At 40.7% G+C, this 24,308-nt stretch overlaps 1 protein-coding gene across 1 annotated transcript in view; it reads left to right on the top strand.

Annotated features, from left to right (window-relative positions):
• LOC145395955 (glutamate-gated chloride channel-like) overlaps window positions 1–22,634 on the top strand; it is a 287,229-nt gene extending 264,595 nt beyond the window's left edge. Inside the window, exons 9-10 of the mRNA XM_080269468.1 lie at window positions 7,405–7,703; window positions 22,535–22,634. Coding sequence (XP_080125594.1) covers window positions 7,405–7,644 — 240 coding nt within the window. The 3' untranslated portion in view covers window positions 7,645–7,703; window positions 22,535–22,634. The remainder of the gene's footprint in view (window positions 1–7,404; window positions 7,704–22,534) is intronic.
• Window positions 22,635–24,308: the final 1,674 nt, after the last annotated feature.

Raw genomic sequence — 24,308 nt, 5'->3', positions numbered from 1 at the left:
GTAAATATCTTTCAGAACCAGAAAATGTTTTGGTTAGAAATTTAAGAAAATAGAAATGGTGAGGAAAAAAAATGTGTGGAAATGCAAGGGATGAAAATGTCAGATGCTTACAAAAGTACCATATGAAAAATATATGTAGAGTTGATGGTAGCGCTCGTGACTGGAATGTCACACGGCCATATTGCAGAACTTCTGCCTGTCAGAATTCTTTTATTCCCCGAACTGCACCTCCCTGGAACTCGCTTCCCCGGATTTGTTTCCCCCTAAACTTCAGTCTACAGCCTTTCAAGTCCAACTGTTACAGATATTTTATGAATGGAGGATGCCAGTAATCTGGTGTATGGATTATTATTTATTTATTCATTTATTTTCCTTCCTCTGTTCTGTTATTTAAAAAAAAAATATTAAAAAAATAATTTAGTGGAAATAACGAGAACAGAAAAATGGCATACATGACAGAGTTTGGTGGTGAAAAAAGAGATAATGTAGTGTTCTAAACTGTACCTGCAGAAGTGAAACATGCTGTGTGGAGGTTAATCAAAGGGAAGGCAGTAGTTGGTGCATACACGTGATAAAATATTCTACAGAGAATGCCAAGAACTGTTTATGGGGAAGTATGCCAGAAAGCTTGCAAGAATGGAGTTGGATTGTTGAAGTGGAGAATATCTGTGATTGTTCTCTTGTACTGTATCGTTAGGAAACTACATGGATATTGTAAAAAAAAAATTGAATAACTTTGCAGAAGTGTAAGTTATACGGAAAAATAACCTTTTGAGTTCAACGTTTTTTTTTTTTTTCTTCATACCTTTTCATTTCAGCCAGTTTTATTCGACCCTTCGCATAAAAGAGAATGATGACGATTGTATGTAACATCATTACGAAAAGTAATAGTAATGCTGAATAAAATCATGTGCAAACAGTAGGAATAGACTGAAAAATAAATGGATTAATGATAGAGAAGGTAAAGACTGGTGAGATGAAGTGTGTGACGAACAGTGTAGTTTCTGAGTTGCAAGAGTTATGTGGATCAGATATTTACAGTATGACAAGTCATGGAAAAAATGGAAAAAGCATGTGAGAACCACTGAAAGATATGGTATTTATGGGTTTGGAAAATGCGCGTAACTGGTTGAACAGGGAGGGAATATGAAATGAGTTACATTTGTATATTATAGATAGAAACAACAGACTGCTACGCTGAGTTTTTATAATGGTACTGAATCATGTGGGGAGGGGGGGAAGAGGGATGACTAACAGAGTGGTTTTGGGACGGCTTTGTTGTGAGACAAGGGTGTATGATGTCCCTCAAAAGATCAAGAGTCATGAAAAGGGAAGTGAAGCTGATGGTGAAAGATGAAGGATAGATTACTTCAAATTGATGCATGCAAACTGATACAAAGGTTTTTGAATGTCTGTGAGCGGCAAGATTTTAAAGTAAATGTTCATGGAAGTAAAATTATGGTTCTTTGGACAGAAGGAGACAGAAGGTGGCTCACAGTCGCTAACACTGGTCAATAAAATTTAAAAAGTGTTATGGTTCTTGTATGTTTTGAGGTGATTCTAAGCAACATGATCCTGTAAATTTCGAAAATGATATTCAACTTTCGCTAGCACTCCCAGTTATTGACAATCAGAATATCATAGGAAAATCTGCTCGTACATAGGAAATCCCAACCCGACTCCTATCATAGAGATATACTTTATAATGGTACACATCAGCTAATTCTTGTGGCAGTTATAGCAGTTTCAGTTAAGTACCTGAATCACAAAATATTTAGCAACTCAGAGTGAGTCAGCCACAGCCTAAAACCGGGTAAAATTTTCCCATTATGAAGCAGATCATTTTTTTACACCAATGTATGCTTCAGCAATCCAATATTTGTCATTATTCCATTTCGGATTTTCTCTGCTGTTACAAAGTGTCTTGACCTGTGTTGGCATGCAATGGAGTGCCGTAACTCTCATCAGACACTATCTGCTACATATATGGGTTCTTTACACTTGAGAGCCTGAAGAAACCAATTACAAGTAATGTTATAGTTGCTTACAAACATTACTTCAAATGACCTGTTGGTGATCAAGACAAAAACGGGGCAGCCCATAAAGCATGCAAGCCCTATGTAAACCACATAAATGAATGGATGCGTGGTAAATGGCCATCGGTATGCTTTTCGCTGTACCAGTGGCTTGGTGCGAACCAAAAGATCGCTTGTATTTACTGCTACTTTTGCCTCACGAACAGCAAAGGGTATTCAGTAAAAGCCAGGTCCTTGATCAATTATCCTAACGTATCTTCTGTTCTTAGGGTAGTACTTCATGGCCCTGAGCTTCCAGTTCCAAATCCTTTAAGTACCACAAGTGAATCAGAATCTAATGAGGAGGATAGCGCCATGCATGCCGACTTTCAAGAAGACTTTGAGAGCATGGAGACGCACGTCATCACTCAGGTAGCGCTGCATGACCTTATAAGAGACCTTAACCTGCCTAAGGAGAAAAGTGAACTCCTTGGATCTCGACTCAAGGAATGGAACCTGCTACAAGATGGAGATTTTACCACCACCTATCATAGACATGAGTTCTCAATGTACTTCAAGACGGGAGACATGCTTTATTACTGTTATGATGTACTGTTAATGCAACACCTTTATAAGTCCCGTCTTTATTAGACAGGAGAATGGCGGTTGTTCATAGATTCTAGGAAGACTACATTGAAGCAGTCCTTCTCCATAATGGAAATGAGCTGTTCCACTTCCGCAATCGCATGGAATGAGTGAAAGTTATGAAACTATTAGCACTTTGTTGACTGCTATTGACTACAAAACACATTAATGGAACATGTGCGGTGACCTCACGATAACCTGCTTGCTCTAGAACTTCAGCAAGGTTACCCAAAGCATATGTTTTCTTTGTTCTGGGACACCAGAGCAGATGCTAAGCATTACATACTAAAGGAATGGTCAGTGGGACCGAAAGATATGAATGGACGGTTCAACTGTCTTCACAAATCTCTTGTTGACCCTAAGAAGGTATTCTTTCTTCCACTTCATTTGAAACTTGGTTTAATGAAAAACTTTGTGAAAGCCATATATATCAAAATGGTGCTGGCTTCCACTACTTCCTATCGAAGTTATTCTGAGACATTGTATCTGAGGTCACAGTAAAGGCAGGTGTTTTCAGTGGTCCTCAAATTCGTCTTATACTCAGTGTCCAGTATTTTGTAAAGGACCCATCTCAGCTGGAGAGGGCTGCTTTGGGGAGCTTTGTGGTTCTTACCAAATATTACAAAGGAAATTTTCGAGCACCGAATAATATGGAACTTGTGGACAAGATGTTGAAGAGTTACCATGCACTCGATGCTCGAATGTCACTTGTTACATAGCCTACGATTTCATCATCCTTTGTGTAATTCTAACGTACAGTATGCTGCATGTTTGATCACGAGCGTGTTCTACCTCACTCCCCCCTTCTACCCTTATAGTAAAGTAAGTCGTTCTTTCTGTTGTTCAGAGCAGGATTGTCAACTCTTTGTCCCCATGGCTTCATTTGCGCATCCTTCTTACAAGTTGTATCAAGCTCTGCCGGCCCCTATATAATGAGCTCAGTCTCTGCATTATTGCCACTTAGATCTACTCCTCATTTTGTTCACATCTCTGTCCTCCCCTGTACAGTTGTTATTATTGTGAGTGCTCAGGAAGTCTCCAACCATCTAGCAGCTGTGTAATTTGAGTATAACTGTTATTGCATTTTTTCTTGTACTATGTAGCGTTAGGTGTTAATTCTTATGCCTAGTAAGGTTTTTGTGATTCATGTGTTTTGGGTGTCAGCCCTTATTAATAATATTTTGTATCTGTAATAATATATCTTGCATTCACTGAGTATTATCTGGTATTTCATTTTATCAGGGCTGACTTAGATAAATTTACTCATGCTCATTTCGTGTTAATAGAGGCTATTGCAGTTAGTCATATATTTAACCTGTTTTTTGCCATTACATTATCCTTATGAGTCCTGAATGTTTTGTTGTTAGTTTGAGCATTAAACTTTAACTTGTAATTTTACCTGACTCTTTTGTTTTGAACCTGGAACTTTACGGGACAGTAGTGATTTTTAGTATTCTCACTTAAAGTGTACATTATCTTTCTCTGTTCCGTAACACACTCAAGATACATTTCTTCCTTTCTCATTTGGACTTCTTTCCATTTAAACTTGACAATGCCAGTGATGAATAATCTTGACTATGCCAGTAAAGAACATGGGTGAAGCTTTCACTAGCAAATTATAAAGGAGAGCCGATACCAAGCAGATTAAATCCAAACATGATGGGCGAGTATTTTTGGACTTTACATCGTAAAAGCTAATGCTCCTACAAACGCAAAAGCAAAGTTCAGAAGCACTTCTAATGTGTAAAGGTCTAGTAAGGATGTTGTGGATATATCGGTTTGTGCTTAGTATGTGATGTAAAGAAAAACTTTAAGTTTAATATTTTTTGTGACAATATACAGAATTATCGACGCTTTTTTAACGAACTTGCATGCATCAAGGATATTTTTTCCACAACTGTGGTGTACTACGTCAAGGTTACGTGATAGCCAAATTTTAGGGTCGGTTTAGAAATCGGGGATACCAAATCAGAAACAGCTGAGAATTAGTCCGAATCATTTTGGCTGTTGACCGGTGGATGATAAATGGAGAATAATTTAAACTGATGAATGCATTTAAATATTATACCTCTGTACAGGGGTATAAAAGACAGAAACTAGAAAGGACCTAGAGAGCGCATACCTCCGCCAATGCCATTGCCATTAAAAAGGATCCGGATCCGGATCCGTGGAATAGGATCCGGATCCGAATCCGCCCCCAAATTTAATCATTTTTTTTCTTACACCATGAACCATCTTTCCACGAAATTTCATTAAAATTAATCGAGAAGGTTCGGAGATATTATGCGGGATGCTCTGGATCCGGATCCGTGCCAAAATTTCATAATTTCTTCCTTGGCCCATGGCCCACCCTTCCACAAAATGTAATCAAAATCCTTTCCTAAGAGTAATCCGGGATCCGGATCCGTGGATATGGGATCCGGATCAGCCCCAAACTTAATCAATTCTTTCTTGGTCCATGGTGCACCTTTTCACAAAATTTCATTGATATTTGTTGAGAACTTTTGGAGATATTGTGCGGTATACTCCGGATCCGGATCTGGATCCAGCCCAAAATTTAATTTTTAATTCATTGACTCTTGGACTACCGTTCCACAAAATTTCATCAAAATCCGTTCATAACTTTTTGAACAATCCTGCTAACAGACAAACAAACGCGGGGTAAAACATAGACCTGGCAGAGGTAAAAAATAAGTAAAGAAAATGGAGAGGATAATGAGGAAGGATGGAGATGGTACGAAGGCCTTGATTTTGAAACATAGGTATGAGGGATGATGCTGCATGAGGAATGCATAACGGTGTGTTAGTGGCCACAAAAACATATGGGTATGAAATTTTGATATGGCATGAATATAAAGTTAAAAGTGACAGCAAGGGAAATGACACTGTTAAGAAGTTTCTGTAGGTTAAAACTTATAAAAGATGTCTAGTATGTACATTTGGACATGTCTTGATCGGAAGATAGATGAGTAGATGGGAGTGTGCTTAGATGGCATAGAGTCGTATTGTAGGTGGCATAGGTGCGTCATAGTATTCTAAGCTATTTATTTTGCTTACATCTTAAAATTCTCTTCTATGTTATTTAAGTTATATTAATATCGAGAGAGCTTTGCATCAGAAACACATGAGAGTACACTGTAAGTTACGATGGATGAACTAAATTGCTAAATGCAGAGGTGTAACTAAAGATGGCGAAGTCGACAAAAATACTACCCAAATTCAAAATACACATGGCAGGAGTTGAACCCATTTTTTTTTAATTTGGCAGTCGCTGGAATGTCTGTCTCAAAGGCGCATCTGTGATTGAAAAAATGTTTGGAGAGTCTTGCCTGTGAAGAGGACTAGATAATTTCGAAGGCTTGAACGATGAGTGAATTGATGTGAGGCGAATATCATTGGTCACGCTGCTAATATTTTTCCTGGTGTTAAGCGTTCCGTTCCTATAGATTTTTCCTAACTCATTGTTAGAAGGAAATCAGGTTAGCAAGATGATAATATAGTCATGATTCTTATCGTCCGTGGTATTGCCGTCGTCTTGAACATCATTGTTCATGCTATTATTATCATCGTGTTTTTCGTCATTGTTACTCTCGTTACTGATGGTTTTGTTTTGTCATCGTCATAACCATCATCGACATCATCACCATCATCACTATTATTGTCAATCATTAACCCATTAGCATCTTCACTTTGATGATGATGAAGATTTTTATTATTATTATTATTGTGGTAGGTTGGGGCACTCGCCATCCACTCACTCGATGTAGTACTGCTTTCGGGTGTCTGTCTTTTCCTCTCCTCCATCCTTCTTTCCTTCCATCCTCTTCTGTCTTTCTTTCCTTCATTCTTTCCTCGTCCTTCTGTCTACGGGTGACTTTACACTCCCTCATCTGTCTTTCCTTCATTCTTTCCTCTTCCTTCTGTCAGTGGGTGACTCTACACTGAGTGACAAGCCAAATGGTTCCTGTACACCAGGAAACCATTTACTACGCTGGGAGGTAACCATATAACCAAATTTTGGCGCCTGGTGGTTTAGTGAGTAATTACAGCTCTCCAATCGGATTGAGCCGGTGAAGGTTTATATCCAAGGAGTGGTTGGGGTTTATTCCTCACGTAATGCTACTCAGGGATGAGTGAGACTGGTCACTCTCATCTTAAATGTCAGGATCAACTTGCTTAGCCCCAGGTTCCCACGCTCCTAATGGAGCAATGTGTGGATTGGATGATGATGATGATGATGATGATGATGATGATGATGGTTATTATTATTATTATTATTATTATTATTATTATTATTATTATTATTATTATTATTTTCATAGTAGTAGCAGTAGTAGTAGCAGCAATATCATTATACTTCCACATAAGTTTTTATATCTCCACAAAACAGCCTGATGTTTTCCTTTCTCCCTCGCCTCGTCCTGCCTCTCCTAGGACCATAGATACCTTCATTAAAATTATCACCACCATCACCACCACTGTTGTTTTCATGAACACAATTTCACATATGGCATCACCTTTCACTGTGATACAATTTAATGCCTTCTTACTCTTTCTTGCCCCATCTCTGCTTGCCTTGGACCTCAAAAAACCATCATCATCGTCGTCTTTGTTATCATAATGCCATCATCAAGAACACCAATATCATTATAATTACTTATATGTCTTACACTGTCTCCGCGAACAAAACTATCTAATGCTTTCCCTTTCCCCTCACCCCATCCTGCCTGTCTTTGTCCCACAGAAGCCGCTGGTGTCACGTCACAACGGGGGGATGGGTGCTGATAAGGGCCACCCCTGCGAAATACACCTGTCTACACCTCGCCAAAACTGCTGTAAAACTTGGCTCTCTAAATTCCCAACGCGTAGCAAGCGAATCGACGTCATCTCCCGCATCACATTCCCCATCGTCTTTGCCTTCTTCAACATGGCCTACTGGAGTACTTACCTCTTCACGGAGGAGGAAGATGAGGGGAAGAAGTAGATGGGAAGATGAGGAGAAAGTGTGATTAAGAAGAAGTAAGGGAATGGCTTGGCTTGGAGGTGAGTGAAGTTGAAGTGAGAGGGGAAAAAGACAGGAAATGGAAGTTCATTGGAATTTGCCTCAGCTCTGGTAGGGCTTCAACCATCCATAACTCAGTGTACCAGTATGCATTATAAACCGAATAGTCTCCTGAATTCCCTACACTGATTTATTGGTAACCTTGTAGAAAATTCCAGGGGTAAGGGAGGCAAAATAGTGCTCCCTCCTCCCCGTATTCCCCTTTGGGCAAAGGCAAAACAGAGGGAATGACAGGGATTAGCTCTGGCCTGTTCTCTGTTTCTTAATAAAGTGCAAATTCACAGACAGCCAAGGATCTGGATCCTGTGCCTGCTCAGGGCCCGACAAAAATAGGCAGCTTCGTATTTCCTTGTGGAACGTAATGGGCACAACTAAGGAATGAGAGAGAGTGAATGTGGTGAATGTCTTTAGATATGCTGGGTACACCCTGATGGCAATATGTGAAATAAAGATGAAAGGGTGAGAAGTGGAGGAATGGAAGAATGTTAAGTGTATAAGGTCAGGTGTGAATGTGTCTGGGCGATGTGAAGAACCAAGTGCACTGCTGATGAGTAATGAAAGTCAGAGAGGAATGAGCGATTACAAATGTCAGTTCAAGGTGTATGTATATTAAGTTCTAGTCTGAGATGGTGAGAATGGCACTGAGTGTTAATATGCCCCCTGTAGAGACTGATGTGAAAAAGAAAAGAGGTTTTGGGACCAGCTGGATGAAATAATTGGATAGATGCCCGGGAGTTATAAAGTATTCGTGGTGGGTGACTTGAATGTGGGAGTTGACATAAATCTTGTGAATGATGTAATGGGTCACTATGGAGTTCCAGAGATGAATGATAATGAACAACGAATGAAGGGCATGTGTCAGGAAAGGATGATATTTTAGTCACACAGGGGCACGCATATCTGCATGGTACAGAGAGACGGGAGAGAATTATGAATGGAACCTGACTGGTTTTGTGCTTGCAGACAGTAAGATGTTTGAGAATGGTGTTCATACATGGAAATTAAGAGGATGATGCAGCGATAGTATACAAGGTAAAACTGAGAGAAGCTTGGCAAAAAAAGAGAGAAGTGGTCGGAGTGAAAGACCAAAATCGGAGAGGCTGAGAAACGGAGCAGTGTCAGATGAACACCAGATATATGTAGTCATTGCATTGGCAACAATTCATCTGAAGAATTTGTGGACTATATTTAGGGAGTGTTTGGTTAGGACTGCTGAGGGTAGCAAATAATGAGAAAAGTATTGTTTGGTCGGATGAAGAGGTTGAAAGGGCGGTGGAGGAAGAAACACCAGCTAGAATGGATGTACGAAATGGGATAAATAAAGGAAGAGAATAGTAAACACAAGAGGAGGGAAGTAAATTATTATACTGGAAGAAAAATGAACGTAAACTATTCTGAAGAGGAAACTATTTCGAAAAAGGTGCACATATGTTGAAGTGGGGGTGGAAAATGCATGAAAAGCAGAGATGAAATTAGAAAATAATAACAAATGGAAGTGAAGTATGGAGCATTTGGGAAGATATTTTGATAAACTGATGCATGGAAATGGTGAGAGCAGAGCGGTAATAAACGTGACTGGGTTTGGTTGTGTGCAGAGTAGAAATATGGTGCTGGAAAATGTGACAGTGGCAAAATGAAGAATGCTAGGAAATGGTTGAAAATCGGAAGGCATCAGGTGTTGGTGAAGTAAATGTATTAAGTGAAGACGTCCACTGGGTAGAACGCTGAATCGTGCCCGAAGGCCAAAGGGAAAATTGCTGATATTTAATAATAATATAGTGCCTTCCCTTTGGGCTTCAGGCACGATTCAACGTTCCACCCCGTCGACGCCTTCACTTGATCAACAAAAAAATTATGTTAAAGTGTAACAAAGTGGTCAGTATTTAAAATTTCCACAAAACATAAGCAACGCTATGCTGTTGCAACCCTCCTTCTAGCCAAGCACATACTCCCCACCTTCCTGCACACCTAACCAAGCGCATAACGGCCCTCACCCCCCCCCTCCCTCCTGTATAACAGGAGACAGCAGGTCGTATTAAAATCTTTGAGATTTTTTTTTGTTTTTTCATTAAAAAAATAACTAAAGACAGCATTCTACCTATCAAAATGCACCATTTCACTAAAAGACACGTAACTAAGTAAAATTTCATCATTCTATAGTGAACACTTTCTGGTTCTGGCTTCAGATTCCCTGCGCAGGTCGCATTGAAATCATTTTTTTTTTTTTTTTAACTTGACAGAATTTTTCCTATAAGACATAACTATGTGAAATTTCATGACTCTATACTTAATACTTTCTGAGATTTGCTCCAAAAATGAAGTCGCTGCGTCACCCATTGTTGTTGAATCCAGTGATACCAATACACTCCTCTGATTTCGTCAAGTGGAGAGTAACCTGAATTTGGAAAATAGGATGGAGACAGGCCAGTGTTTTGTGGATGCCTGTGAACGTCGTGAGTTGAAAAAATTCGTAAAAGTACTGTAATGTGATGGTTGTTGAGTGAAAAAGGTGTAGTTGATAGTTTGACGTGCTGGTGACGAGGGAAGAAGAGACTTGATCTTCTGTATTAAGTGCCCTATATAGGTGAAGTCATGGAAATGGAGACGTTAACGTGTAAGGAAAGTGAAGAGAGAAGTGACTAAAGGAAGAAAATTGGCCATTGGTATGAAGGTCTTGATATATGAGAAGATACTGAATATAACGAAAGGATGAGAATTTATTAGCACCCACGTTAACGTATGGGTGAGACTTTAATGTGTCATATTGCTAAAAGTCAAGAGAAAGGGCGGTTGAAATGGGAATATTGAGCAATGTTTGTATATACGTAAAAAGGATGGGGTAAAAAACATAGTGATGCACGAAAGATGTAAATGAAGGAAGTTTGTTGATATCAGAGACAGTTCGTTCTGACGGTATGATCATAAGGGAAGATGTGATGAAGCGTAGTAGGGCAAGAAGATGGTTGATTTGGCAAATATGTGTGCGAGCAACCGAAGAATAAAAGTTGGTGAGGCTAGTGATTTGACGAAGTATCGAAATGGTTGAATGAAGTATGTATGGAGAAGCACGTTCAATGGACTGGCAATCCCTTTTTCATTTTCACCTAGGGCGGTGAACGGAATGACCCTCTCCCCCACGAGCATGTGAAGCGTATCACATCAAAAATACGAAAATGTGCGCAGATAGTTATTCTCTGGAGGCGGAGCCAGGACTCGGTCAAGAATGATCTGTGTATACTGTAACTGTATGGCCCATGTCAAGGAGCGCGTTGCTGATAAGTTCTGTCTTTTTCGTACTTTCGGTTGTCTTGCTTCTAAGTTGTATCTCACTCCACTTTAATTATGAAAATGGGTCAGAAAGCTTCTGATGATGGTGACGATACTTAGTATTCTATCATTTGATACCGACAAAATATCATACGTTCATTATCAATGAAAAATTTAATAAAAATAACACATTATCTATAATTATGTACCTCTATATTGACAGGAAATGCAGTTTTAGTAATAAGCAGTCGCGGGATATGTGAAGATTTTGGTATATATATATATACAGGGTGTTCCAGAAATATGTGCCGAAAATCAGGGGATGTATTCCTGACACATAATTGAATGTAAATTACTAAATGACCATATTAGCAAATTTCAGTAGTTTTCGAGTTACAGCACCTAACAGGTCTGCTTGAATGTTTTTGACTCCGGGAATTGCTCGTAAATGAAACATTTACCAAGGACAACGTGATGTATTAACAAAATAAAACAGTATTTCCAGTATGACAATAACATTTACAGTAAATGTTCAAAATTCCGCCCTCCTTGCTCGATGCACGCTGCAGCCCGTCGCAGAAGTGACTGATGCACACGTTCGAAGACCCCAGGATTGTTTCGTACACGTGCCAGGCTGTCCTCCACACGGCGCCACAATTCCTCACGGTTTGGAACGTCTGTAGCGTACACTTCGCTTTTAATGTGTCCCCACAGGTAGAAGTCCAGGGGAGTGATGTCAGGAGACCGAGGTGGCCATGACACTGGGCCGCCTCACCCAATCCATCATCCAGGAAACACATCATTTAAGTAATCCCTTGTAATATGCCAATAATGGGCCGGAGCACCATCATGCTGAAACCACATCCTTCTCCGTATTCCAATGGGCACATCCTCCAGCAGCAGTGGTAGTGTGTCCTCAAGAAAACGTCTGTATGTTGCACCATTCAGCCGCTGGGGTAGAAAGTATGGACCAATCAGATAGTCACCAATGATGCCTGTCCATACATTGATTGTAAATCGTACCTGATGACCTCGTCGAGCCATTACATATGGGTTGTCACCAGACCAAGTATGCCGGTTATGTAAATTAATGGTGCCATCTCTCCCGAATGTTGCCTCATCAGTAAATAGCACAAGTGCTGGAAATTGACAGTTTTCAGCATGCCTCCTTAACAGTCACTGGCAAAACTGCATCCTTGGAAGATAGTCCACATCAGTTAAAACTTGTACTTTCTGATGGTGGTATGGATGTAGATGATGTTGATGTAGAGTCCGCCACACTGTCACCACTGGCAGCTGCAGAGCAAGAGCAATCTGTCGAGTACTTATTTCAGGATCATCCTCAATCATTTGTAGTATCCGATCCTCCATGTTGTTCATGTGAATGTCCCGTGGTCGTCCTCTGTCACCCGGAATTGCACGTTGACGAACGGTACCAGTCTCACGTATACGACGATCAACTGCGAGAAATGTTCGCCAGTGTGGCACTCTGCGGTTCGGATAACGTTCCCTGTACAGCCCTACTGCTGCCGCAGCATTACCCCTAGCTTCACCCAATGTCAGGTGCATATCTGCATAGTCACCATTGCAGTATTGCTCCATGTCTGCTTGCACGTGGTTCTCTAAAACTGATTGATCCACACGTTCAGCTCTCGATCTCTGGTAGACGGGTGTTGCTGGGTGAGTGAATACCCGTCCTTCCACTACCCCTCGACATCACCTTGCTGGTTCGCCACCCCCACCCTTCCTTCCTCATACACCATCCCCACTCAACCACCCAACAACACCTTTGTCGTTTATGGCATGTTACCACGTAAAGGGTGATAACTATCTGATACTGCACACACGAACGTATCATTACCATTCTTATTACTAACTTATGTACAGGCTATCACATACTGTACATTCTACAGCTTTCGGCACATTCCTGACAAACTTGTCAACTTTGCTGTGTGCCGTATTACTTTATGGTCGTTAAGTAATTTCACATCTGTCTCAGACATTTTGTACAATCCCTGGATTTAAACACATTTCTGGCAGACCTCTGAGGTGCTGTAACTCGAAAACTATTGAGAATTGCCAATATGGTCATTTAGTAATTTACATTCAATTATGTGTCAGGAATACATCCTCTGATTTTCGGCACATATTTCTGGAACACCCTGTATATACCTATACACATATCTATCTATCTATCTATCAATCTATATATATATATATATATATATATATATATATATATATATATATATATATATATATATATATATATATATATATATATATATAAACAGATAGATAGACAGGCAGACGGACTGACAGGCAGATATTTTAAAAGTTTTGTTGCTTTATTGGCTACCGGCATCACAGTGTGCCGCTGGACACATGGATGGTGTCGAAGTATACATTAATAGTGCATACAGACGGAGTCGACGCACCGATTATGGCATGGTATGATGTGTCACACTGGTCTAATGCCTCTATGTCTAGCTATGCCAACTTAATATTAGACTTATAAATACATAGTGCATGAATATAAAAATAACCAGAGAAAACAAGTGCTAGTTTATAACAAATTTAGCGAAATTATGTAAAATATAGTTTCCCAAATTTGTACTTTCGTACAACTTGAATAGAAGATAGAAAAAACTCTTGTGTAATAATGAAAGATTATGCACAGTATATAATTAGTTACAACTATGAAGACATAAATTGTGTTCATTATTGTAATATAGAGAGAGAGTGGGTATAAAGGAAAAATGTTTATTTCTAGTGCATGTGGATGTCATTGTGTAATGGTAAGTTTCAGTATGGGAAATGCAGACTTAGTATGCATGAGTAGCACTGTGATAAAGGAATGTAAATTGGTGAGAAATAATATTGATATTGCTGATATTAGTGCTAGTGTTACTATAACTGAAACCAGTAATAATAATAATAATAATAATAATAATAATAATAATAATATGGTAATAATAATAGTGTCTTTCATGCTATAGCAGAGTTGTTATGCTTGGGTATAATATACAAGCAATTTTAAGTTTAGATTCTGGATGGTTGTGACATTTACAGTATATTATAATGATCCAGTTTCTGTATGCTTGTTGGTTGGTTTGTTACCAAAACACAGCAAAAAACGGCGCATGTAGTGCAAATTTTTGTTAGAGCAAGGTATCTTAAAAATGCTCTAACTTGAATAAAACGATTTCCAGGCCAATCGGGCCACCGGTTCCCGAGTTATGACTCATTTCTGGTCTTTTGTTTAGAGTGGAGGGGATGGATTCGTTCTTGGTCGGATGTTGAAATTACCAGCATGACACAAGTGAGAAGAGTGACGTGTTTCTTGTATTATCACTCACTTTCCTTCCTCCCTCCGTATACTCCCAAAATTGCCTGGTATAATGATATTGTATAATCTATATTACAATGATCCAGTTTCTGTATGTTGATTTGTTGCTTGACGTCGAGTGGAGGCCGCCGAAAGCGAGTAAAGATAGTTTGTTGACTGATATAAATCGTGCTTTGTTGAAATGTTAAGTATGGTGGGTGTGGATTATGATTTAGCTTGGTGATGGGTAAAGAGCTTTTCATGAATGTGGTCTAGCCATGTAATAGTCGTAGTATGGTGCTGACCTCAGTTGTGCTGGGTCCCAAGTGAAAGAAGATAATGAGGGAGGGGACAGGTGAGCAGTCAGTCGTTCAGACCTGTAGCTGGAGTGTTACAGTATGGACATGGTTCAGCTGAGTGCTCACATTGCTTCAACCTAGACTTCTAGACTAGAGTTAATGCCCAAAGTGAAATGACCAACCACGGCTGTAGAGGCAAAACTTAGGTCAAGGCGACCACCATGGGCGTGCTTTGGAAGCTTCATGTTATAAAGTAGTCTAATTCCTTGGTATGAACCTCTGCAGTATTTCGTTCTGTGAAGTTGGTTGGGTGGGTTGATTGTAGCAGGGTGGGGTGGTGAGCAATGAAGGCACATTCAATCATGTCCTCTTCCTCCGCCATTGTGAGCAGTTCAACCAAATCAAGAGCTTTGGCATTAGGTTTGTATCTATCTATCTATCTATATCTATATATATATATATATATATATATATATATATATATGAAAGAGCTGCATTTGTTTGTTTGTTTGTTTGTCTGTCCTTCAATAATGCCCAAACCATGGGCCAGAGACTCCCAGACCTATAAATATTCTGAATCAGGGTGATCCAAGGATGGTTTTAGGGGGTCAAAATTCAGATCTGGGTCATTCAAGGTCATCAGTAGTGTTTGCTTTTTGGCCGGGTCAATGCTGTGTACCCCTGCAGCCCAATTTTTTGCATGGAAACTCACATGACCTGCAGTTTGGACATAGGCTATATAAGGTTGATCTCCAAGGTAATTTGAGGTCACCAGTTGGAGGTCATTTGAGGTCACCGGTAATACACGCTCGAATGACTGGACCCAGCAGCCTAATTTTTGGCATGGAGACTCACATGACCTCCAGTTAGGACATAGGCTATGTGAGGTTGACCTCCGAGAGAGGTGACTGGTCGGAGGTCATTTGATGGTCTTGGTAACAGAAAACAAGGCACACGGATACTGTGCGTTAGTCTGTGAAAGCTGAAATAGAAAGTTCCTGAACCTCTTATAATCCCTTTTCATACATGGTCTTTCTGGAGTAGAAAGAAAGATTGAACTAGAACAAATAGCGATAGTGTGCGCCTTTTTGGCCTGGCAACGCTGGGTACCCCTGCTAGTATACTATATAGTGACATTGTATTGCTTCCAGTGAATAATTGTGTACAGTGTAATTATTTTGGTGCCCACTGCTAAAAGAGTTATTGATTATCTGGCTGTTGAGATTCTTGATGGTCATGCAACCGCAGCCACAGTACGTTGAACTGGTAGCGGATCATGTACCACATAACCAGGGAATCGTGAGATTTCTATTATGCTGATCTCATGCAGCAGGAGCACATCCAGTTTCTTCAGTCCTGTGGTAGCTTGTAGAATGGCTTCTTAGCTGCCAAACAATCTATAGTTCCGCTGCATGATACGAAGTGTCTGGAAAGTTTATTGTCTGTGTTGCTTCGTTTGTTAGTTTGCTGTATAGTCATCAGTTGTTGGCAGTTTGTTTAGTCATGTTCTGACCGCATCTTTGGTGTCGTTTTCAGTCTTAGCACTTGTGCTTGTACAGCTGAAAGCTTCAGGGGATATCATCTGGTTACCTGGCTGATGACTGTGGTGAGTGGATTTGGTTTGAAATATGGAGATGAGCGAGGTTTCAAATCCATTTAGAGGTGGAGGTTTCAACAAAAAGATTAATTCAATCGACTTCATCTTTTATTTATGTGTAGCTGCTGTTTTGGGTGTTTTTGTGAGTGTTGTTATCTCGCCCGGATGGAGTCCAGCAAGGTATTGTTTTTGGTCGAGCTTGTTACTTTGTTAGCAACATTACGGAAAAATCGGCTGATGAAATTACGTGAAACTTTCAGGATACGTGGGCATGGGTCCCAAAAGGAATTGATTAAATTTTGGAGGTAATCAAGCCACCCTGAAAGGTTAAAATCAAGGTCACAGATTTTCAGAGGGCTATAACTTGAAACTGGTTGAAGATAGAGAAAATTATTGTTATGAGCATACAGGAACTCAGAATATGAGTTTCATTTGTCACCAAGACCTTTGACCTTGAGTGACCTTAAAGGTCAAACTCAAGGTCACGGATATTCAGGGGGCTATAATTCGAAACTGGTTGAAAATAGAGATATTTATTATTATCACCTAACTAAAAAGCTAACTAAAAAGACGAACAAGAAGCCTTGGACAAGGACTGACCAAAAGATGACCAAGGACCGGACAAAGGACGTGGTACGGATCGCGATGTGGAATGTAAGGGGTACGAATGATGAGGTGAATGAAAGATTATCCAGGTGCTTGAGGGTGTAAGAATGGATGCATGAGGATTAACTGAAACTAAATGGAGAGGCGACACTGAGAGAATGGGAGTTTGGATGGGGTATATGTGCAGGAGTAAGTGAGAATGAGAGGGCAAAAGAAGGAGCGTTTATTGTTGTGAGTAAAAGATGGAAGAAGAACATAAGAAAGTATGGATCAGTTGGGTCAAGGATTGTGTGGGTAAGATTGAAAGTTGGAATACAAATGTGGTCAATTGTGTGCGTGTATGCGCCAATGCAAGATCGTGCAAGCAGAGTGAGAGAAGAGTTCTGGACAAATGTAGAAGTGTGCATGGAAAAGTTTGGAAGGAATGAGAGAGTGTTTTTGATTGGTGATATGAATGGTAAAGTTGGGAATGTGAAGGTGGATGGAATAGTTGGTGAGTGAGGTGTGCTTGCTGAGATAGATGAGAATGGCAGTGCTTTAGTGGACATTTGTGCCGGGAGGGGGTTGGTGATAGCCAATACCCTCTTCAGGCATAAAATGATCCACAGATATACATGGCGAGTGATGAGAAGGGTGGGTGGTCAACTGAATGAAAGGAAGGCAATGATTGATTATGTGTGTGTGGATGAAAGGATGCGAAGATGTGTAATGGATGCAAGAGTTTATAGAGGTTGGGGGAGTGGATTTTCTGACCACTACTTGATGGTGGCCAGAATCAAGATCCAAGTAAGATGGAGAAATGGAAGAAGGGAAGGACGGGAGGAAGGAGTAGTTGCAAGGAAAGTGGAAAGTTTACAAGAGGATGAGAAAAAGGCAGAATATAAGAGAGAAGTGGAGGAACAATTGGGTAAATATGAATTGGAGCAGATGGGAGATGCAGCACATTCACAGAAGAAATATGTGCAGCATGTGAGGTGGTGTGTGGGGTGAAGAGAAGACCGAGGGGGTGCAAGGAACAGCGTGGTGGAATGAAGAGATGAGACAGGCTGTGGCACAAAAGAAGTAAGCATACAATGAATGGATGAGATATAGTGGCGTGGAAGAAGTTGAGGAGCAGAAGAGAGTTATATGTAGAAAGGAAGAGAAGTCAAGAGATTAGTTAGAGAGAGTAAGAAGAGAGTGGATGAGGAATTTGGAAGGAATTTGAGTGTAAAGTGGAGGGACTGTAAGAAAATGTTCTGGAAAGAGGTGAAGAGATAAGACAGGGTGGCAGTGAAGTTAGCAGGGAAGTGAAAGATAAAAATGGTAGATTACTAGTGGAGAAGGGAGAAAAAGTGAGCAGATGGAGAGAACACTTTAAGGAATTGTTGAACATAGAGGATGGAAGTAATGCGAATATAAGTGGCTAGGGAATGGCTGGGAGAAGGAGGGAGGTGAGAAGACAGGAAGAAATCAGCGGGATAGAAGTTGTGGAAGCAATGAAGAAAGTCAAATTGGGGAAAGCCCCAGGAATTGATGGAGTGTGTGATGAAATGCTGAAGCATGGGGGAGAGAGAGTAGTAGAATGGATGTGGAAGATGTGCAGATTGGCCTGGGAGGAAGGTAGAGTCCCGGAGGATTGGAAGTCAGGTATAATTACTCCTTTGTACAAAGGAAACAGGGGAAAAAGTAGTGTGTGGTAATCATAGGGGCATTTGTCTTCTTAGTGTAATAGAAAAAGTGTATGGTAGGATACTTATTGACAGAGTTAGGGAAATAACAGAGGAATTAGTTGGAGAAGAAAAGGAAGGCTTTAGGAAGGGAAGAGGTTGTGTAGATCAGATATTCATTCTTAGATCTTTAGTGGAAAAGTTTCTAGAGAAGGGAAAGAAGTTGTATGCCTCTTTCATGGATTTGGAGAAAGCATATGACAGGGTGGGTAGACAAGGATTATGGAAAGTATTCGGAATATATGGAGTAGATGGGAAGTTGTTGAATGCTGTGAAGAGTATGTATGAGGGTGCTAAGGCTGCAGTGCGTGTGGATGGTGAACTGAGTGAATTTTTCTCTTTGAAGGTTGGGTTGAAACAGGGATGTGCTATGTCTCCATGGTTGTTCAATCTGTACATGGATGAGGTAATAAAAGAGGTACAAGGTAGGGTAGTGGATGTTGGAGTGGACCTGGAGAGAGAGGGTAGTGTTTGGAAACTCCCTGTACTGTTCTTTGCAGATGATACTATGTTGTCTGAAGACAAAGGAGAGCTGCAAGGCTTGGTGGATGAGTTTGGGAGAGTGTGTAAGAAACGTTATATAAAGGTGAATGTAGGGAAGAGTAAAGTGATGGTCTTTGAGTGAGGTGAAGTCAGTGAATGTATAGTGAGGTTGGATGGTGAGGAAATGGAAAATGTGAGTACGTTTAAGTACTTGGGGAGTGTGATGAGTAAGGATGGAAGTTTGGAAGGTGAAGTGCTTGAAAGGGTACAACAACGAAGAAAGGTTGCTGGTTCCTTGAAAGCAGTGATAAGAAACTGGGAAGTGAGCATGGAAGTGAAAAAGTTACTACATGACAGTATTGTGATACCAACCCTAACGTATGGAAGTGAAGCTTGGATGTTGTTGGAAGGACACAAGTCAAGAGTGAGAGCAGTGGAAATGAATTATTTAAGAGGAGCCTCTGGAGTCACATGGTGAGACAGGCTGACAAATGAGGATATAAAGGAACGTTGTGGTGTGGATGTGGATGTGATAGGAAGTGTTAGGAGGAACACGCTGAGGTGGTTTGGCCATGTGTAGAGGATGGAGGGTGAGAGACTGATGAGGAGAGTGTATGTGAGTGAGGTGGAGGGGGGAAGAGGGAGGGGAAGGCCGAGGATGAGATGGAGGGATGGAGTGGAGAGGTATATGAGAGAGGGGTGTCTGAGTTGGGAACAGGGCAGTGAAATGGCGGGGGACAGGGCGACGTGGAGGCGATTTGTTTGTGGCCACCCCGTACGGGATTGAGGCGTCTGGCAATAGATAGATAGAGACTGTTATCAGCATATAGGAAATCCCATGTGGGTTTTTAATTGATACCATGACCTTTGACTGTAAAGTGACCCTGAAAGATCAAACTCAAGGTCACGGAGAGAGATATCTGCTATTATCAAGGTATAGGAAGTATCATGTGGGCTTTCATATGGCACCGAAACCTTTGACCTTGAGCGACCTTGAAAGGTCAAACACAAGATCATGGTTTTCCAGGGGGCTTAACTTGAAAACATTTGTTCTATTTCCTTAGGCTTTAAATGTTTAGACACTAAATTGCAGTTGATTCAATATTCAACAACATAAAATAACTGCTGTTGGGTGAGGTTTGTTGTGCCTGGCATCATCTGTTTTGGATAGTGTTATTGTCAGGGTTGGTTACGGTAGAGTGTTGTGGTGATGGATGCTGCTTTGGGTGCTGTGGATGTTGTTTTAGGTGCTGCGAATGTTGTTTTGAGTGTTTTAGATGTTGCTCTGGATTTTGTTTAGGTGTTAAGGTTTTTTTAATGATGCAGGTTTTGTTTTAACTGCCGTGTATTCTTATGGGTTAGGTGTTGTGTATTGTGGATTAGGTTTTGTGTGCTGTGATTTTTGTGTGTGTGTGTGTGTGTGTGTGTGTGTGTGTATTAGATATTGCTTTACGTGTTTGTTCTTCACTGCAAGTACTAGGTGCCTGGATTTGTGCCGAGGAGTCTACTGTGGTTGCATACGTCTGGATTTGTGTTACACTGTTGACCATTTTTGCACATGTCCGCATTGACTTCTGTCTTTGGGAAGCCGTTCGGTGTTATTGTGGTTCATATCTTTGCAGTACTAAGTGCACAGCATCCGGTACAAACTTCACTTCCTCCTCAAATGAATCCTCTGCAAGACCCCATCATTAAATCATCATCACGATCGTTGTGAAAACGTCAGTTAGGGTGACTGGAGTCAGTGCTGGCTGACAGTTGACAGTGGCTGTCTTGTCTTAATTAAAGCGGTTTTGTTTGATAGGAATGATTTCTCTATGTGGTGGGTTTTATGAGATTAAAGACTAGGGTGAGGGACGTTGTGGTGTAGGTACAAAATGAAGTTGTTTAATGGTCTTGTGTTTACGCCTGATGAGTCGTCGAGCTATGTTGCAACTTAGTTTCCATACGTGTTGATTTCTGGTTCATTTCGGTGTTTTTAGAGACCGGTTTCCACTCATTTTCTTTAATCTTTCCATGTCTACCACTGCATCATATGCACTGCTGCATACTCTACACATGGTGCTGTTGGTGCACTGAACCTTGCCTAGGCCGCACTACTGACACTTCTAACATCTAGGTTAAGCTGGTATGTAAGTTCTCACTGCCCAGGTACCTGCTCAGATATCAAGGTTTTGTTGGGAGGGTGTGTTCCATTCTAATTCATAAGGGCTTATTAAGAGAGTTTTACAGCCTCCAGATCCTCTGAACAGCCCTTTGACCTCAGTCACTTGTAGATGGTCAAGTAGTTGCAGTGTCGAGGTTTTTGAGGAAGTTATACACCACCAGGCTGTGGTTTTGTCAGAGAGATCGACTTTTACTAGAAATACAGTTTTCCCATTTATCTTTGAATAGTCAAATTGGTTTGCTGTGACCTCTTCTTTAGATATGATGATATAATATCCAGCCTCAAGTGCAGGTTCGGAGATGCATAAGTTAAGTCCCACAGTGGGTGCTTCCTCTGTGAGGCTTCTGCTAACTCAACATTGAAGTTAAAGCCTGCAGTGTAAGCTGTGATGAATTTCGAGTGTGTGGTTAGTGCGGTTGGGTGGCAAGGTCAGAGGGAGATAGAGGGAGAGGGACTCAGCACTAAAGGAGCTGGCTACGTTGTTGGTGAGTGGGATGGCCGGGCTTGTACTTGATCCTGGAGAATCACCAATCCTTTCTCCTGGTGGTGAATGAGTAGCAGGGAGAAACCATCCTGCACGGAGACGTTTTAATGAGTTGGCAGGCACTACAAGATTCGGTTTGAATTGTTACAGTTATGTCAGACGACGTCAGAACGGGATGACTGTAAAGCATGATCGTGGTATCATCCATTCTTGTTATTGTCATAGTCCAGTCTCTTGAATATTCGTTTTCAGATTGTATTTTCTTGTCGTAAGCAAACGTGTTTTTGTAGATGTCAGCACATATGGACACGATGCAATGGACAGGCGAGTCTGTTGTTCTTGTATGTTCTTTCAGTCACGCTAGACCAGTCGGTACCACGCCTATGAGGACCCAGCACCTAACCCTAGTGAGCAATGATTCATGAAAGTCTGCCAAGACCCTGTCAATTGGTTGTCACCCCAGATGTTTCAGCTAGGCAGGACTGTTAATGTCCCCCTTGTGGCATTGCCCGCGGGGTTCGCCTCGCTACCTGCCGAAGGACTTCTAAGCAAAAGTGGATAAGATTGGGAAGGTGTGAGAATAACACACTGTATGGATGCATTAGTTAATTAGTGCATCGATCTATGGTGGTGGGGGAGAGTACAGTGACGAAAGAACCCGACAAGAGCAATAGAGTGACGGTTCAGATCTGAATCACGGAACGGCGTGCAGTACCCCTGATTGGATTCGTTCTGTGGATACATTGATACATAGACAGAATGACGGTTTGATCAACTGACTACTGAGTAACTAACGATTAACTCTGAATGATAAATAGATGGTGAATTTATTACAATTTAACTACATAGTAATATTTTCATTTTTTCGACAGGCAATTAGCAAGTCACTCTTCCAGCCGGTTGCTTGGACTGAAGTCGGCGAAGACACACATCCACATACAGCTACTGTCGACTGGAGTCTCTTCCTGACCCTAAACCAACTGGGGTTTGCTGCCAGTTGAAAATGCAGGCAGTTAAGAATAATGCTGACCGAGCCAACAACCATTCTATGCCTAGAAACGAATCAGTGGCAATGGCTGGGTTACAGCAGCCACCATAGTAATGCAAGGGTTAACAGAGACTGCTTCCGACCTCTTCTTCACGATAGGGCCTTTCTAAGTAGAAAAAGTGTTAAAGCTTGGCTATGATGTAATAGAAATATAAGTTGGGTAGTTGAGAAGAAAAAACAAATCATCACAATACAACAGGAAAGTCATCTTCGAATTTCAGTGGTTTAATCAACAACAGTTTCAGTCATAATCAGGTGGAATCATTAACCAACTGGAGTCGACAATCAACAAATGCAATCGTCAGTTATACGCAGGACAGCCAGAAATGTGCAACAGTACTACGTTTTAGGTTTCCTGGCCAAAATGCTCCCCCCACCCTCCCACCTTCAAGTGATTGGCTGGAATAACTGTAGGAAGTTGATGTTACATCATTTCCTTTTATGATATTGCAGTATATTAACATATTGTTGCAAAGACAATCTCGGAACACTAATTTAAACATATACTCCTGTGCCATTATATATGAAATTCTTGAACAAGTGACGATGATAAAATAATGTATCGGTAGCAAAATTAGTGTCTGAAGTTCCTCAGTGTTGATCTAATCCTGGCCTAGCATCCAAACTCGGATCAAATCCAGTTTCACTGTGGAACTTGTTACTGATGAAATTCTTTACCCGAACCACATTCCCTTTCTTTCCTACGGTCTCTTCTCTGGAGCATCAGCTGTTACAAACACATTTCAGTACTTAATGATGCATTCCAGGCCAGAACTCAAACAAACCTACAGTCACCTTCCTCATTCAACATAAATTTCGATTTCCAATAAGATACAAGAGAAGTTTCTTTCTTTCCGATGTCGTTCTAACCCCCTCCCCCAAAAAAATCTGTGACAATTTTCCGCTGCTAATTAAGTTTTGTTTTTGCAGAAAGAAGGGACTTGGAATTATTGTACATTCTCCATATCATTTCCGCAAAGCAGATCTAAGATAAAGGAAGGAGTTGATCGTAAGTTTGTTGATGAATCCGGCCACAGGCTTTCACAGATACTTTTTTTTAAAGGAGCTTTACTATATAGAATGCCTCCTTCCTTGCCTTGAATCTTTCAAGTCTTGTACGAATCAGGTAAGCCAGTCACTTCAAATAACATCATATCGTTACAGTCACCAGATAACTGTTAAATGTTTGCAGCTTCAGTTTTTGCACAGGAAGTATAGATTCCTTCATCGGTGTTTGTAAAATCATTAGAGTTGCTCAGAGAAGAGGCGAGTCAGAAGTTATATGTGGAAAATAGGCTGTATTTTTGTTGGTTTGGGAGGTTCCTTAGCACCCCTTCCTTGCCAGTGTCTTTTTGCATACGACACTTTAATCCCTTCAGAGCGATGGCTCATTTTTCATTTTATTCTCTCTACATACAGACGATTTTATACACCTTGAGGAAAGAAGTTGGAGTGTAAAGGATCTAATGGAAGTTTTCTAATCCTGTCACTGCACATGATTTGTCATGAGCTAAGATAATCCTTTGGAGGTAACAAGAAGAACATAATTTATCATCAGATTCAAGGGATGAATATTAAAAAATGTACGTTGTTTGTGC

Source organism: Coenobita brevimanus, chromosome 4, assembly GCF_032717465.1.
Source record: "Coenobita brevimanus isolate Jiangsu-jjx chromosome 4, ASM3271746v2, whole genome shotgun sequence".
NCBI lineage: Eukaryota > Metazoa > Arthropoda > Malacostraca > Decapoda > Coenobitidae > Coenobita > Coenobita brevimanus.
This window is presented reverse-complemented; position numbering and strand designations above follow the sequence as displayed.